General features: G+C 40.4%; 2 protein-coding genes and 1 long non-coding RNA gene across 3 annotated transcripts; 2 read left to right on the forward strand and 1 right to left on the reverse strand.

Moving 5' to 3' along the window:
* The first annotated feature begins 2,004 nt into the window (after positions 1 to 2,004).
* Positions 2,005 to 4,501, forward strand: LOC129348513 (small vasohibin-binding protein-like). Its single transcript, XM_055008870.1, has 3 exons — positions 2,005 to 2,122; positions 3,379 to 3,517; positions 3,633 to 4,501. The coding sequence occupies exons 2-3, from the start codon at positions 3,404 to 3,406 to the stop codon at positions 3,717 to 3,719; spliced, it is 201 nt and encodes a 66-aa protein (XP_054864845.1). The 5' UTR covers positions 2,005 to 2,122; positions 3,379 to 3,403; the 3' UTR covers positions 3,720 to 4,501.
* Positions 4,502 to 5,498: 997 nt separating this feature from the next.
* Positions 5,499 to 9,640, reverse strand: LOC129348511 (F-box only protein 2-like). The gene is made up of 6 exons (XM_055008868.1): positions 9,502 to 9,640; positions 8,584 to 8,649; positions 7,738 to 7,864; positions 6,388 to 6,480; positions 6,177 to 6,315; positions 5,499 to 6,055 (listed from the first exon to the last, which is right to left on the reverse strand). The coding sequence occupies exons 2-6, from the start codon at positions 8,618 to 8,620 to the stop codon at positions 5,921 to 5,923; spliced, it is 531 nt and encodes a 176-aa protein (XP_054864843.1). The 5' UTR covers positions 8,621 to 8,649; positions 9,502 to 9,640; the 3' UTR covers positions 5,499 to 5,920.
* A 42-nt stretch (positions 9,641 to 9,682) lies between these two features.
* Positions 9,683 to 11,987, forward strand: LOC129348512 (uncharacterized). The gene is made up of 3 exons (XR_008601077.1): positions 9,683 to 10,138; positions 10,253 to 10,929; positions 11,006 to 11,987. It is a non-coding gene; the product is annotated as an uncharacterized LOC129348512 (long non-coding RNA).
* The last annotated feature ends 2,687 nt before the right edge of the window (positions 11,988 to 14,674 follow it).

Raw genomic sequence — 14,674 nt, forward strand, 5'->3', positions numbered from 1 at the left:
CCACTTCATCCCGCTGCGGCTTTTGTTAAGAAACTTCTGAAAGTGAACTCCCAAACTGCTGGTCAAAAGCAGGCAAACAGCAGAGATTGGAGTTATGGTTTTGATGTATTTGTTTAATTTTAACAGTTGAAAATGCATCACATGAAACATGCTGAGTGAACATCAGCTCTTGCTACTTCACAAAATGAAATAATAATGACATTATTGCTCAGTTATTTCTTTGTTATATCAAACATGTAACTTCATTTTGTTTTTTCTTGTTGAATATTAATGACTACATTGAGATGCAGTGTGTCTGAAAATGTAATTTTCTCTTAAGCCAAAGGGTTAAAACTTACTGTTTTTCTTTTCCATTTCTTTATTGATTTGTGCAGCAATCTGAACCAGTTTTCATAATGATTAGCATGAGAAACAACTATGTTTTTTGTTGTATGTATACCTGCTATTTAGCCATGCAAACTGGGGTTTGAATCTGCTTGCTGCAACAACGGATAGCTAAGCACAACTAAATGATGATCATGTTTTTGAATAGGGGAGAATTTTCTGTAAGACCAGCAGTAGTTTAGGTTTTTAAAAACCTAAAAGAGGTACAGAGATTATGGTGAACATGCTTTTAAACTTAGCTGTAAATCATTCCACACAGCATTCCAACAAAACGAACACATTCACCTATGATCTGATAGCTCGTTCTTACTGTAAAATTAAGAACATGCAGGCTGAGATCATATACAAAGCCAGTCAAAATGAAAACACTATTTAGCCTTCATTACATCAGAAAATGGAAAACAGTGTTCAGGGCATGCAGCACCAGAAACAAATCATGTTTGTACATAATTTGGTATATGCATTAACCAAAAGAAACTGTTCACAACTTGGTGGATTCGACATTTACAGTCAAAATAAACTGAGCAATAAACAGTAGAAAATAAGTATGTTGTAGTACACTGTAAATGGAACTGCAAATCTAATTCAAGAGATCCATTCTGCCACAGCATCGAGGCCAGAGGACTTTATTTACATCGCGGGTGATGTTCGTCTAGCCGTGGAAGGAGATTTCTCCTCATGTAGGGTTGTCAGTCATACACTTTCCATCACCACACACAGACTGGCCAGAGACTTCAACAATGGCTGTCAGTTAGGGATCTCCCTTTCCTGTTCATCAGATTGAACCCAGCTTCATCAGCAAAATCCATTAATGAGGTCTTTCCATGGCATTCAATTGAAACATAAAATGTGTTGAAGTAGATCTAGTCTGACTGTATAAGTGCTTCAGAAAGACAGACTTATGCACATCTGATTTACATACATTTCTATATATGTGATACAGTGCAGCCTGACAGTAGTATGTAGCAGTATAGTACTGTAAACAATCAATGCTTAATATGTCTGCATGTACACGTAAGTACACATACTGAAATTATTGCTCATTTGTACATTTACTATTGCATCTGCACACCACTTCTTAAATGCAATTGTCCGCTGTCCTTCAGATGGTTTCCCTCCACTGTCAGCCTTCGGCAACCTGTGCACTCTCTTCTGGCTTCTGTTGGTTTCATCACATCAACACAGAACAGTGTGATCAATTCTGTGTTATTGTGTGTAACGTGACACCTGTGGTTATCAATATTCATCACAAGTGTATCACAGCGCAAAAGGTGTTTTAGTGAATGAGAATGTGCATGGAGTTTTGCACCAAAAAAAGTCAATGGTATCTGTAAAAATTTTGTAACTTGCTGCAAGTATTTTATGTTTTTTGTTTGTTTGTTTTTTTGTTTGTTTTGTTTTTGTTTTTTGCTCATAAATAGGTTATGAATGGTGTACAGTTTTTAGCAATTCAGAAAATGACAATAGAGAAGTTAAGACCAGTTCAAACTTGACAACGCGTGATGGCAGTAATGCTTGATTACAGTTTTAGAAAAGAGAGAAGAAGACGAAGAAGGGGACAAAAAACGGAATTCGTGGTCGGAACCTTGGTACAAACGCGTCTCTACTGACTACGGATTTGTTTCTGTGTGACACCTTGGTAACAGCTGTTCTACTCGGCTAGTAGCTAGCAACAGCCAAGTCAGAGGCTATTTTAAGCAAATTATATTCCTGTTTTCTGCCTGTTTTATTATCACGGGTAAGTGCGACATTATATGAAGTTAAAGTGCGAATGTTGGTTTGAATGGTACTCGATACAAACTAGGGCACTGAGCTAGCATTAGCTAACTAACGGTTCACTTACCAGCTTTACTCCCAAACGTTTAGCACTTTGCTAACCGCTGTCTGGGTAGGACAGCTAACCTGTCGAGTAAAGAAATGTTTTACTAACGTTATTGCTTTTGTAAATTGGGTGTCGCTAAGGTTTGTATTGGTTAAGTTCAACTGGACGTCAGCTTACATGTGGGGTTGCAGCTAACCGTTATTTTCCTGTTTATTATTCTGTCAGCTAATTAAGATTTGGGGAATGACAATTAAAATTTCCCACAGCACAACGAGGTGTTTTCCTCGACCAAAGCCTAAAGATAACCAGTTAAATCAGTCATTTATTGGCAATAAATGACTGTCATGTAAAACAACGAAAACAAAAACAGAAAGCTTCACATTTAAGAAGCCTGGAACAACTGCTATTTTACATCTGCTTTTATTGTGACCTATTGTCCTGTGTCACATTGTATGTTTCACTGTTATATTTTCTTTATGTGCTTTTTGGAAGGTGCTTTTATTGTGACCTATTGTCCTGGGTTTCACTGTTATGTTTTGTTTGTTTGTTTTTATCTGCCCAGGGACTGCAGATGTAAATCAGCATTGTTGCTGTAATTTGGCATCTTTAAGTCTGTTGCTGTCTAAATAGACATCCATTAACATGCACAGTTCCGATCAAATAAAGAAATAAATGCATTTTTAAAGGTAAACAGTAAGTGTCTAAACGCTGTCAATTAATATTGTAGCAGTGCTAAATAAACATTCTGCAAGTAGCCTACAGTAACCAGAGAAAAAATGTTTCTTGCCCACAGTTGGACACAATAGAGGACCTGTGAAGGTCTTATTTTCATTTTAAAACACATCTGCACTCAATGAATTATACTCTCATGAATCGCCATGATGTTTTAACTCCTAAAACATTCAAAGAGCTTCAGTAGAAAGCAACTGGACTTCTCTTTTAGGTTTTGAGACCTGAGAACTGAAGAAGCCTCTTGGATAAGAGACATGTTCAAGAACCTAAAAGAGGAGTCCATTTGTTTTCTACGGAAGCTCCTAAATGACCTAAATGTCTAAGGGTTTACACAGAATCTTAAAACATCTTTGTTGTTTTGAGTGGTTTACATTTTTAGACACTTTAAGGCTCAGTGAAAGAATGTCAGAAATAACAAGTGTCTTCTCCAAACCTCTCAGATTGACTGAGGTGGAGGCTGCCGTCATGGAGCCTGCCTGCCGTAAGGACAAACCAAAGCTGAACTCGACGCCGACCAGAGGAGACCGAGCCAAACAGAAATCTGCACAGCAAGAGCTCAAACAGCGACAGAGAGCCGAGGTTCCTTGTGTTATTTTTTCAGCACATGCACAAATCCAGTATTGTTCTAGTAACATCTCAAATGGCTTTGAACTCAGTGTATAATTAACTCTGTCCACCCCCGTTTCATTTGTAGATCTACGCCTTGAACAAGGTGATGACAGAGTTGGAGCAGCAGCAGTTTGAGCCTTTTGTAAACAGAATGCAGTCGCAAGGAGAATGATGAGAATCCAGCCCATTCTGGCTCCTTTTATCTGGACCAGGACCTGTCACGCTCAAAAGCGCTATGTACACACACACCACACACACACACACAGAAACGCTGTTACTGACATAAAACCACTCCTGCTTTAGGATGTTTTCGGTGCTGACTTATTTTCTGAAAGAAAACCTAAATAGACAGAAGGTAATAGTTTTCTGACACTGAATCAGACAGTATTTGCTGATGATGGAGTATAATATGGCAGAAAATTCTGTTGATATAAATCAACCATGAATGAGAATAGTAGGCAGAGTTGCAGACAAACACATCACGTCACTGGCATTCCCTTTCCTTTAATATCAGACTTTGCTGCAATAATGTGATGGTTCAACTGAGTTACACATCACTGCAGTGATAATAGCTGCAGAAAGGGTGAAATTTATCCTTTTTTCAGCTATTCTGAGTAGTTAAAGGCACGTTTTGTTCGCCATTAAGCATGACAAGACAGAAGACAGAAAGCGACAACTTATGTAGCACCTGAATTAATCCAATGCCAGTTTGCTTGCATTTTATCACATACCAGCCAGTGTTACTTACGCTTTAAGCTGTAGAAAAAATAACATGGTATGAGGCACATTGTATGCATTTCCCACTGAATTAATACTGCATTATATTGCCAATCACAAATTTAGCAACTTACACATCTTATGTATATATTTATATTGCTCATTACACTATTATGTCCTTTTTGACTTAAGTTATACAAATTTGATTTAATGAAAATAAATTTTTTTCTAAATGTGTTTTTTATCTGATGTTGTTTTATACTTCACTTGCTATATGACAAGGGATTTTAAAAAGATCTCCAAATTATTAGAAATAAATAATTCCACTGAGAGGATAATTGTCTACAAGTGGTGCAGATCTTTCTAGGACTGACAGCTCTAGAAAATTCAGCCTAAGTACTCAATGTTTGATGGAAAACGAGTCTCCAAGAAACCTAGAATGTCCTTGCAGGATCTACAGGTAACTCTGCAGCTGTTAGTGTTTAAGTGCTGCATCTACAGTTTTGGAAGAAATAACACAAAGTTAACCCCATAGGAGGCCTGCTGTCCAAAAACTACAGTGTAAGAATGTTTGGTAATAAGCAAACATCCAAGAGCAGCTCTGTTGGAATAATGTGCTCTGGACAGATCAGAGACACAGTAGTTTGGTTGCAGTAAGAATTGCTGAAAACAGCTTTTCAGGAGAAGAATCTGATACCAACCGTAAAATAAGGTGGTGGAGATGTTCTGGTTTTGGGCAGCTTTCAGACAGAGATTCATATAGAAATCTGCATCATGTTAAAGGGTTAAGAATACTCTAAATGTACAAATCCACCAAGGACTGGCTCAGAAAGAAATAAATGGAAGGTTATGGTATAAAAGGCCAGATTTTCTATCCCATTTAAATGTTGAGCAGGATTTGGAACAGGCAGTGTTTCCAAGAAAACTGCTAAACATCTTGCACGACTAGCAGACAGTTAGACAAAATACCTACAAGTAATTATTTCTGCTAATGGAGGCAATATTTTTTTAACACGAGTATTCGTCTACTGATATTTTTATAATTTAAAAATCTAATTTTCCTTGTGTATGACTGGATGTTGTTAACCTTAGGAGAGGATGCTACTGTGAAATCTGAGTAAAAATAGCTGTGAAATTAATGTACACAAGTACAAACTACACTATTTTTGCTGTAAAATGTAGCAGAGCACAGGTAGCCAAGTAGCAAAGTACAGACAAATGACAAACCACCAAATTCTGTATTAACAGTTCAGTTTATGTCATCATTTTATTTTCCATGTGAAAGTTAAAACATCCGATTGCTTTCAGCACCCCGACCACCAAAACAAACCCTCCAGTTTAGCCCCAGGATGTGTCACTGCAGAGGTAGTAGTCAACAGATTACGGTTAATGACTGGTTGCAAGCAGGAGTTTTAGTATTTCCAGGTTAGCGTGTCTTGTCTTTTTACAGTTGTGTAACTAGGGTCCTGATAGCAGCAGCATCTTTCCACAGCATGAACAGCAAAATGCAGGGAATACAGAAGCAGAAGGCAAAGCTGGTCCTCTAGATACTTCAAAACCGACGCTGTGAAGCTCTCATGTTTGCTCTAGCTAAATGTTCTCCTCTTCCTTACTGTATTCCTTGGTTCCCTCCTCTTTTCCTGCTCTTCCTCTTGTTCAGACCTCGACAGTAACAGAGCTCCCGGTCACTCGGACTCCAAACCACCCATCCCAGAAGTTGGCATCTTGTCCTCCGTGTTCAAAGGAGATGAAACGCATTCCAGGGCCGTAGTCAGAGAAAGTATGGCTGACCTGGAGCACAGGCATAGAGATAAAACCACCCTGATCCATACACATGATTGTGTGTGGACTTTTAATTATTGAAATTCTGGTCTCCTGTGTACAATTAAAAGGGAGAAAAAGCTCTGAGAACCTGTTTCCACGAACAGTCGTCACTGTCGGGGTCCAGGGTCACCGGGTCAGGTTTGAACTCCTGTAAGACTTCCTGGTTCTCGTCCAGCAGACTCACAGTCAGCTCGTAGGTGCAGCCGCAGTCTGTCCTGGCGCAATACCTGCAGGAAGAGCCTCCCTTTAACCTGTGCTGCTCCTCGCTGGCAGTAGGTGTGAACGTGCATGTGTCTTACCAGTCCTCCACGTTGACAGCAGGCTGAGCATCCAGCTGGTCAGAGGTGAAACCCTCTGCTAACAGGTCGATCACCTGCCTCTTCAGACACAACCTGGGATGCACAGGTTTGTCATAAACCAGGATCATTTAGAAAAAAAGACTCATGAAAACTCTCACTGACATAAAAATGAAATGCATTAAACACTTGAGGAAGTATAAAACTCACTGAAACGTATAGATGCTTAAACAGCATTTGAGACGGGAACAAATAAACGCCAGTTCAGGGGTTGCAGCTAGATACAATTCAATACAAGTATTTAGATGCCTTCAGTTTCTGCTAACTTTATGCAGCATATTAACAAGGCAGGATGGGCACCAACTCAGACTGCCTGACTCAACCCCTCCCTTGGATAATATATTATTAATATTGATTATAATAGTTCAGTTATATAGACCTTACTTATGTTATAATATGTATAGACATGAGGCCCAAGACTCATCGGTTGTCACTGCCAAGCTCCAGATCACCGCTGACCCTACAATCAGTCCTGATAAGATTTTTCTTTTCTTTTATGGTTCCTCATCGGGGGATTCATTCAACTTCGAAACGTAAGCTTTCCTGCTGCCTTTAAGATGTGAGGTAACTGCATTTTGGTTGTGCAATTCATTCAGTCGTGTTAGAAGTGGTGAAACTAGCTGAGTTAAATCAACTGAACACAAGAAAACAAGTTCAACAAAGAGACATGAAATTAAACTGACTACTCATGTAAACAATGACAATAGACAGACTTGCTCCCTTTTACATTTTTCTAAGTTTCATCTTCATCTAGCATTAAAAACTAACATCTTCAGCTGTTGAAGTTTTTGAATTTTTGACCAGTCAGTACATAGACAAAGATTTAGACTGAGAGGAACCTTTATCATAGTTAGAACAGCTTTGATTACTATGAAAAGAAACAATCAGAATGTAATTAAATCTGTCATAAAGTTACACAACAAGTTTCCACCTTGTATATTTCCTCAAATTACAAAGAAACACGTCTCTGGGAGTTTGAACTATCTGGCAACTCAACTCAGAAAGGCTGCTAAAATGCTACTTTTATTTCTTATACATTTCATTTGATGAGTTCATTCATTCAACTCATGATTTTAAGTCAAAATGCCTCAAGTTATAACAACTTTTTAAATTCTAAAGGGGTCTGAAAAGAAAACCTGGACATTTTAAGTGAAATTAACTAGAAATTAGCTAAATCCATATATCTATATGAAGTAAAGTAGAAAAGATGATTTGACTGAAGTTCTTTAAGATGTTTTTGTAGCATTAAAATAGTCACATACTGTAACTACACATACAGTGAAAAACACTCACTCAAAGGAGGTTGCAAAGTATTTAGCCACTCCTTCAATGCAGAAGTCGTGACCACAGTCTCCCGGCATTTCCTCCACCTTCCACTGGCTGCCGCCGTTCTCCGTCAGCTCCCAGAATTCCAGCTGCTCTGGGAGGGAAATCCACAGTCTCAAGCTGTATGTACCTTTATTATGTATTTTTCTCACAAGGGTTTGCTGAGCCAAGTTCAAAACAGAGCAGATTTAATTCAGTTTGAATCGTGACCAACATCAAAAGGCAGAATTTTGTATTTTCCTTTACGTAAATAGACATTTCCACTGTTAACTGGTGCAGCAAAGTAACAACTTCATGCATAAAAATTCATCAGGATGCATTGTTCAAACACTGGCAACAGCAATGAAAGATACTGTGATACTGGAACACAGCTGGAAAGAGCTGTAAACAATATTAAGCGGCAAAAACAATGTCAAAGTTTCTATAGGTTGAGCAAAATATAGCATAGTTTGGAAGCAAATGCCTTAACCTACTGTACAGCCAAGTTGGGTGTTTGTGTTGTTTGTGTATCATTTTATGACACAGTACATACACAATCAGCAAAACTACTCTCTTTATCTGTATTTTTATCTCTGTAATCACAACTTAATCCATTGCAGAAGTATGCAGAACATCCTTGTACCTCATGGGAGCTTGGAAAACTTTTCAACAGATGCAATGAGCAACTGTAACTCAAATAAATGTATTTCGGTACCTAGTTCTTCTTATTACATCCAGATCTCTAAACTAAATTGTTAGTGATGGAGCTGCGAAGGTAATGTGCTGTACAGTCACATAATTGCACGTCCTCTATGAAGTAAAATGACATCTTACCTTCCCCGCTGGGATTCCTCAGCAGATTTCTGGTCATGATTACAGTTTATGGTGGGAAGACTCAGCCTGAAAAAACAGTAAACGGCTGCTTAGATCGATAGATCTTTCCACTGCTGCACTATCAGGATCCACCTATCTAATGCACCAGCACAAATCCGACCTTGGTTCGTTCTAACGTGCAATGAGTGTATTGACAAACTGGTCTAAACTGGCTCAAATCTTTGGGATATTTAGTGGAGCTTATTTCATTTTATACAGTGCGATTAATGACAGTACTTTTTGGTCCAGCTGGGCCAAAGAGCTCCAAAATAAAAACAGCCAGCATGAGAGAGAACCTGGAGTCTCACTAATTCCCCTTCTGCTGACTCACAGCACACAGCACAGCAGACGAGGCAATAAGCCTCGCTCTTTACATGCTGAATAGGAGGAATCACAGAGGATCAACCTGTCATCAAACAGACAACAGTCAGCATGATAGAAAAACACATCATCTAATCATGATTACCTCATGCATAGTGTAACTACCAGCTTAGAAACCCCCCAAACTACTTAATTTTAGGAGATTTTTCATCAATTGTCTGCCTGGGTGCAAAATGCTAATGTGCCTTGGGATTTCAGATGTTAAAAAAGTCACAATACAAAAAGAAATAGTTATCTTCATGAGTAGAAATATTAGTTTTTGTTTATTCTGAGGCCCATAGGACAGACAAGTTTTCAGTGTAACAGATCTTTGTGCAGTAAACACTGGTGTTAGAGCTGTATTTCAGTGTTAACTGAGACTCAGCTGAGTCATCTACCCCCGCAGACTCAAAGTCAGAGGCATAAAAGATGCAGCACATGCATATTCATGACATACTCTACTGTAAAGCGCACACTCAACTCTGTCCAAATACTTAACATACTACGTGTGTTACTCACAGCTGAGGAAGGCCTGAGTGCAGTCTGTTTCCTTTTCCTTTTTCTCTGACCCACACTTGAGCTCCTCTGCAGGCCACTGACTGTAGCACCCACGTGACAGATGGGCTTTTATAGGCGAGAGAGAAAGAGAAGAAGGGAGGGGAGGAGGGGAGGAGGGGAGACACCAAACACCAGATCTGCAAGTTGGGAGGGAGGATCCATCCAGGAGAACTCAGCAGAACCACACATGAACTCAGCACAAATGTCCGTCAGAGCAAACACATCAACGAGAAAACACTTAAGCCGCGATTCCACAAGCATCTACTCGGCGCGGTACGGTTCGCCACTATTGTATCTGACTCGGCTCGTCTCGGTTTAGTTGTTTTTCCATATAGCGTCATCGTGGGTGGAGTCGTCATAGCGCAGCGAGCCGAAAGTCCCTTAACGTCATTTGCGTGCGACACAAACGCAACATAACGGAGACGATGGTTCACCTGCTGCTCAGTCTGTGGCTTTCTGTCAGATTCAAAGTAATAGAAGAGTCGGAGAAAGCTGAGAGCAGCGAGTCGGAACACTCAGGAGACACTCAGGAGAGTTTGGGAGGCGATGCAGCAGTATCAAGCTGAAGACGAGGATATGAACGAGACGACATATGAGGGTAAGCTAATGCTAGTTCGCTAGCCATCGTGTATCAGTCCTGTGAACAACCCTGTAATGGCTGCAGTTTGTCGCTATTAGGTATTAAAATATGTATGCTGTGTATGTGTTTCAGATGCTCTCTGATGAGACTTCATGGGATTTACCTGAAGCAGCAGCACATGAGCCTGCAGTGGTACAAGGTGTAGAGGAGGAGGACAGAGATGTACAGGATGCACTGATGCAGTACGTGTCATGCAAAAGTTAAGTTATTCTTCTCCTTTTACTTCTGTTTTTCTGTCCCCGGACCGCTATTGTTTTCTTTAATGCAATTCTGACAATAAACTTTTGTACCTTTTGCAGATGTGTCTGTGCTATTGTTTTATTTGTGAAGGTTAGCAAGATTACATGACAAATTAAACACCAAAACATTAAAACAGCTGTTTTAAGAATATTCCAGTTTGATAAATCAGTATTGCTTTGGTGTAATTCAGTCAACGGAATTATGAACCATAAAGGAGTTTGTGTTAAAACATGTTAAATCCCATTAAACATAAATGCATTATTAGTGTGACAGGAGGTCGTCTCCCTCCTGGCCGCTGTTGGGCGCCGTGCCAGCGGTGCGAGTACCGTAATCGCTGGGCGGTACCATGCGCCCTTTATATTCAGGTGTGCAGCGGTGGAGCTTCCTGTCCTCCGCTCCCTGCTTGCTTCCGTGGTGGCTGTGGTTTGGCATGACGGCGTTGGTGGACGCAGCCGTTCTCTGGTGTATCCAGCTGTTGTGATTGCCGTCAAGGCATGCTGTCTGAATACGTAAGTGTTCTGCCGCCTTCTTTTATTTTTGGCGTGTGATTACATCTGCTGATCACCATATTTCCACTCCTTCCAGCGTGGCTGAGTGCTGGGGTGAATTCCCCGGGGTGAAGCGGGGATCTGCTGGAGCCCTGCTGGGCATAGGATCACAGGCTCGCTCTGGGTGTGTGTGGGTGTGTGTGAGCCGTATTCTTGTGGCTCACACCCTCCAGTTGCCAGGTACGTGACGGGTTGGTTTCCCCAGCCGCTATTCTGATTTTATGTAATGAGTTTTTTAACTCAGTGTTATTTTTCTTTCCAGTTAACAGCCCGGCATAATCGGACTGCCACCATCACTTCAAGCTGAGCTGCTGTTTTGGTTCTCTTTAATATTTGTTTGGTGAACTGTTTATGTTTTTTTCATTCAGTTGTTTGCGGCGGCTTGGAGCGGACTTCTCAGCCCAGCAGGGCTGAGTGCCGTCTGCGTCCACTCCGTGCAGAGGCTGGTTGTGTTGCTGCTGTGTCAGAACTTGTACAGCTGCAAGGGCTACTTCAGTTGATGGTGTTTTGTTTTCTTTGTTATTTGGAAATTAATTCAGGTATTTCCTTTTGGTGTCTTGGTTTGCTTTGTTGCATTAGTTTAATTGTGTTTTTGTTATTTTCTTTGTGAGTTTATTTAGCCTCATGTATTGATTTAATTCATCATTTATTGTTCTTTGGTTTTGTTTTCTTTTGTCCACACCAGTTATGGTTAGTTTGGGCATGTTTTATTAATCTTTGTCTCTGTCTTCTGTGTACAGGTGCTGTGGCTTACTGTGGCAGTTATTTCCTGCTGGTGGTGTCTTCTTCACGGTCCCCCCTTTCTTTTGGTTTTGTGTGTGTATTATTTGCAGTGTCACGGGTGATTCATTTGAGGATTCCTCTCCCCTTTGTGGTTGTCCTGCCGCAGGGTAAACCCCAGCCTGGGTTTTTTTTTTTATTCCTTGTTGCCCATTCTTTCTTTTAGTTAGTATATGTTAACTGGTGTGTGACATTATTTCCTTCCTCACAAATTGTTAATAAACATTGTTAAATTTGAACACGTCTCGCCCCCCTGTGTTAATGGAACTTGTTGAGCCTTAATTGGTTTAGGGACAGTGAAACACACCTGAGCTAGGATTTCCTGGGTGCAAGTCCCAGGTGGCGTTGTCGGGACCATAATTGGTCTAATTGGCTACAAACATTCCTCGAATTTTGCCACATTAGGGAATACAGAACTGTTTGGTTCAGATTGTTGACTCTTTTCCTACCAGTGTCTTAACAGACAAAATGAAAAGTTATGATGCAATCACATAAGTCACAAAATAGTTTATTAGTCAGCAGCAAAATCAGAACTATTTACAATGTGCAAAGTACAAACTGTGGTGGGCCTCTCCTACAGTGGAGGACTAAAAGTAAAACTATATACAACTAAATCTCAAGTCTCTGGGAGGTGGACTCACTGGCTGCCCACTGCCTGCACCAGCTGCCCCAGTACACCCAGCACTGCCTGCACCAGCTGCCCCAGCACAGCCAGGAACGACTGGTTGAAGGCAGCATTCTGGGCCATCTCCTCCCGCTGCAAGGCCGCTTCATTCTCTCTTGCCTCGCTGAGGAGCAACCAGATGTTCTCATCATGCTGGGCACGGTTCCGCTCCTTCTCAGCCTGCATCTCCACAAGTACGCTTGGAAGTTCCAATTTTCTGTTGCACCTTTTCCTCTTGCCTAGACCAAAGACAGAAAAGTGATCAGAATCGGCTTTAGTAAGTACACAGCATGCAAGGAATTTGGTTTCGGCTGTTAGTGTCACACTAGGAATATGGAAGAGGGTAATAAAAAATACAGAAACTATAGAAAGAGGAACAGGAAGAAAAATGAAAGAGCAAAATTAAATAAAACAATATATACAGAAATTTACAGCTAGCCTGGAATAATCACATTACAAGGCCACATCTACAAATGTAAACACTGCAACACAACTCAGACATGACTGCATGTTCACAGTTGAATTATGTAAACTATTGGAAAAACAAACTAAACTAGCTCTTTCATGTGTATGAAATAAAGAAAAAGTTCATCACCTACATCTTCAAATTAAACGGCAAAGTGTTGCTCTCCTCTACTTGCAGCAATACAAGGAAAAACAACACGGGCCACAAGAATATCACAGGCCCTCTCAAGAATGACCCTGAGGTGACATAGACACTATAAATGAGCTTTCACCAAACCTAGGATCATCTACACCTGTGCTCTTGTCCTACAACGAGCCTGCTTGAACTTCTGTTGGGGGTCAACTTAGAAGATCATCACTCTGGTTTGACATGGTAACCTCTATCACCCACCAAAAGACCATCAAACTCTCCTGTAATGTACACTGGATACATTACAGTATATTGAAGAACATAGACAAGTCAATCATATTGTTAAAATCTTTAGGCAACTTAGCACATCGCAGTCTATTGCTCAAGTTAAACCCATCACAAATCCTCAAGCCATGAACAAAACCACACCACTTGACCTCCACACTAGAAATAATATACGCAGCACCACATATGATCTTAACAGTGCAGAAAATAACACATGTTGAACTATAATGCAGCCTTTAACATTTTGAAATTGTACTCAATCTACCTGCAGCCCACCTGCACATTTATGCTGTCAATGCACTTCCTACTCACATAATCAGCTTCAGTATGTCAGGCAACTGTGATGGTGATGTGTGTGCCATCTATGCAGCCAATCACACTGAGAAATCCTAAAAGACATTAAAATTACTAAGCCCAATCTGACATTGCAACATGATGTCATTAACAGAACATAATGTAACATTAATTTAACACATCTCTACATCATTGATCTGCAATCCTGTGAAACTCCTCCTTCATGGCTCTGACAGGTTTATGTCCAGGGAAAACCACAAAGATGAGTAAAAACCCTTTCAAGGCCAAGCACACTTTCCTGCCTCTCCTACACACAGCTGCCTTACTGAAGTGCTCTGCACCTCACACATTATATGGAAACACTTCCATTTGCAAAGAACCACAGTGCAACACACAATATCTGCTGGGATGTCAGAGCATAACTGCACTTGGTAATGTCACAAATGTAAGGACAGATTAGGTTGTGGATGTAGATTATGAACTGTGATGTAAAACAGTACCACTCTAAAACACAACTATTCAGAAATGCAACAACATCTATGCACAGTCTGATAACAATCTCCCAAAAAATATTTAATTCTCTGCACAGTAATGCTGCTCCTTCAGCCACTGCACCATTAATCAAAGGACATGACATTTTGACACACAGCAGAACTGGGCTTCACAAAAACTCACCTGCTGACTGAATGAATGACAAAATCAAATAACACATGTGGCTGAAAAAGGCCAGAGACGGAGAGGAACTCAAGGTTTACTGAGATAAACCTGGTCCTGACCAGGTTACATTCATAGACTCCGTTACTACAGTAACTAACCAAAAGCTTTACTTACCTCTCTTTCTGAAACAGGCTAGAGTTACCCCTCTGTCTCTAGTTTGAGCTACTTCCCCTTGTGAAACAGAAAACCCTGAGTTTCCCTTATTTCAGGGTTAACAAACTCAGACTTTTCACTAAACCTACTGTTACAAGATTTTTTATATTATCATTAATGATAATATAAAAACCTTCTAACATTCCCTCCTGTTTATCATTAATACATTCCTGGTGTCCCGTCCTCCGTGCTGCTGAGCGTCTCTGTGGCCACATGAG

Source organism: Amphiprion ocellaris, unplaced genomic scaffold, assembly GCF_022539595.1.
Source record: "Amphiprion ocellaris isolate individual 3 ecotype Okinawa unplaced genomic scaffold, ASM2253959v1 Aocel_unscaffolded312, whole genome shotgun sequence".
Classification (NCBI taxonomy): Eukaryota; Metazoa; Chordata; class Actinopteri; family Pomacentridae; genus Amphiprion; species Amphiprion ocellaris.

Coding starts and splice junctions, on each gene's coding strand:
- LOC129348513 (XM_055008870.1), top strand. CDS start 3,404: ATGGAGCCTGCCTGCCGTAAGGACAAACCAAAGCTGAACTCGACGCCG. Junction 3,518..3,632: donor AACAGCGACAGAGAGCCGAG/GTTCCTTGTGTT, acceptor TTTCATTTGTAG/ATCTACGCCTTGAACAAGGT.
- LOC129348511 (XM_055008868.1), bottom strand. CDS start 8,620: ATGACCAGAAATCTGCTGAGGAATCCCAGCGGGGAAG. Junction 7,865..8,583: donor GAGGAATCCCAGCGGGGAAG/GTAAGATGTCAT, acceptor TTTCCCTCCCAG/AGCAGCTGGAATTCTGGGAG. Junction 6,056..6,176: donor ACGACTGTTCGTGGAAACAG/GTTCTCAGAGCT, acceptor CCTGTGCTCCAG/GTCAGCCATACTTTCTCTGA.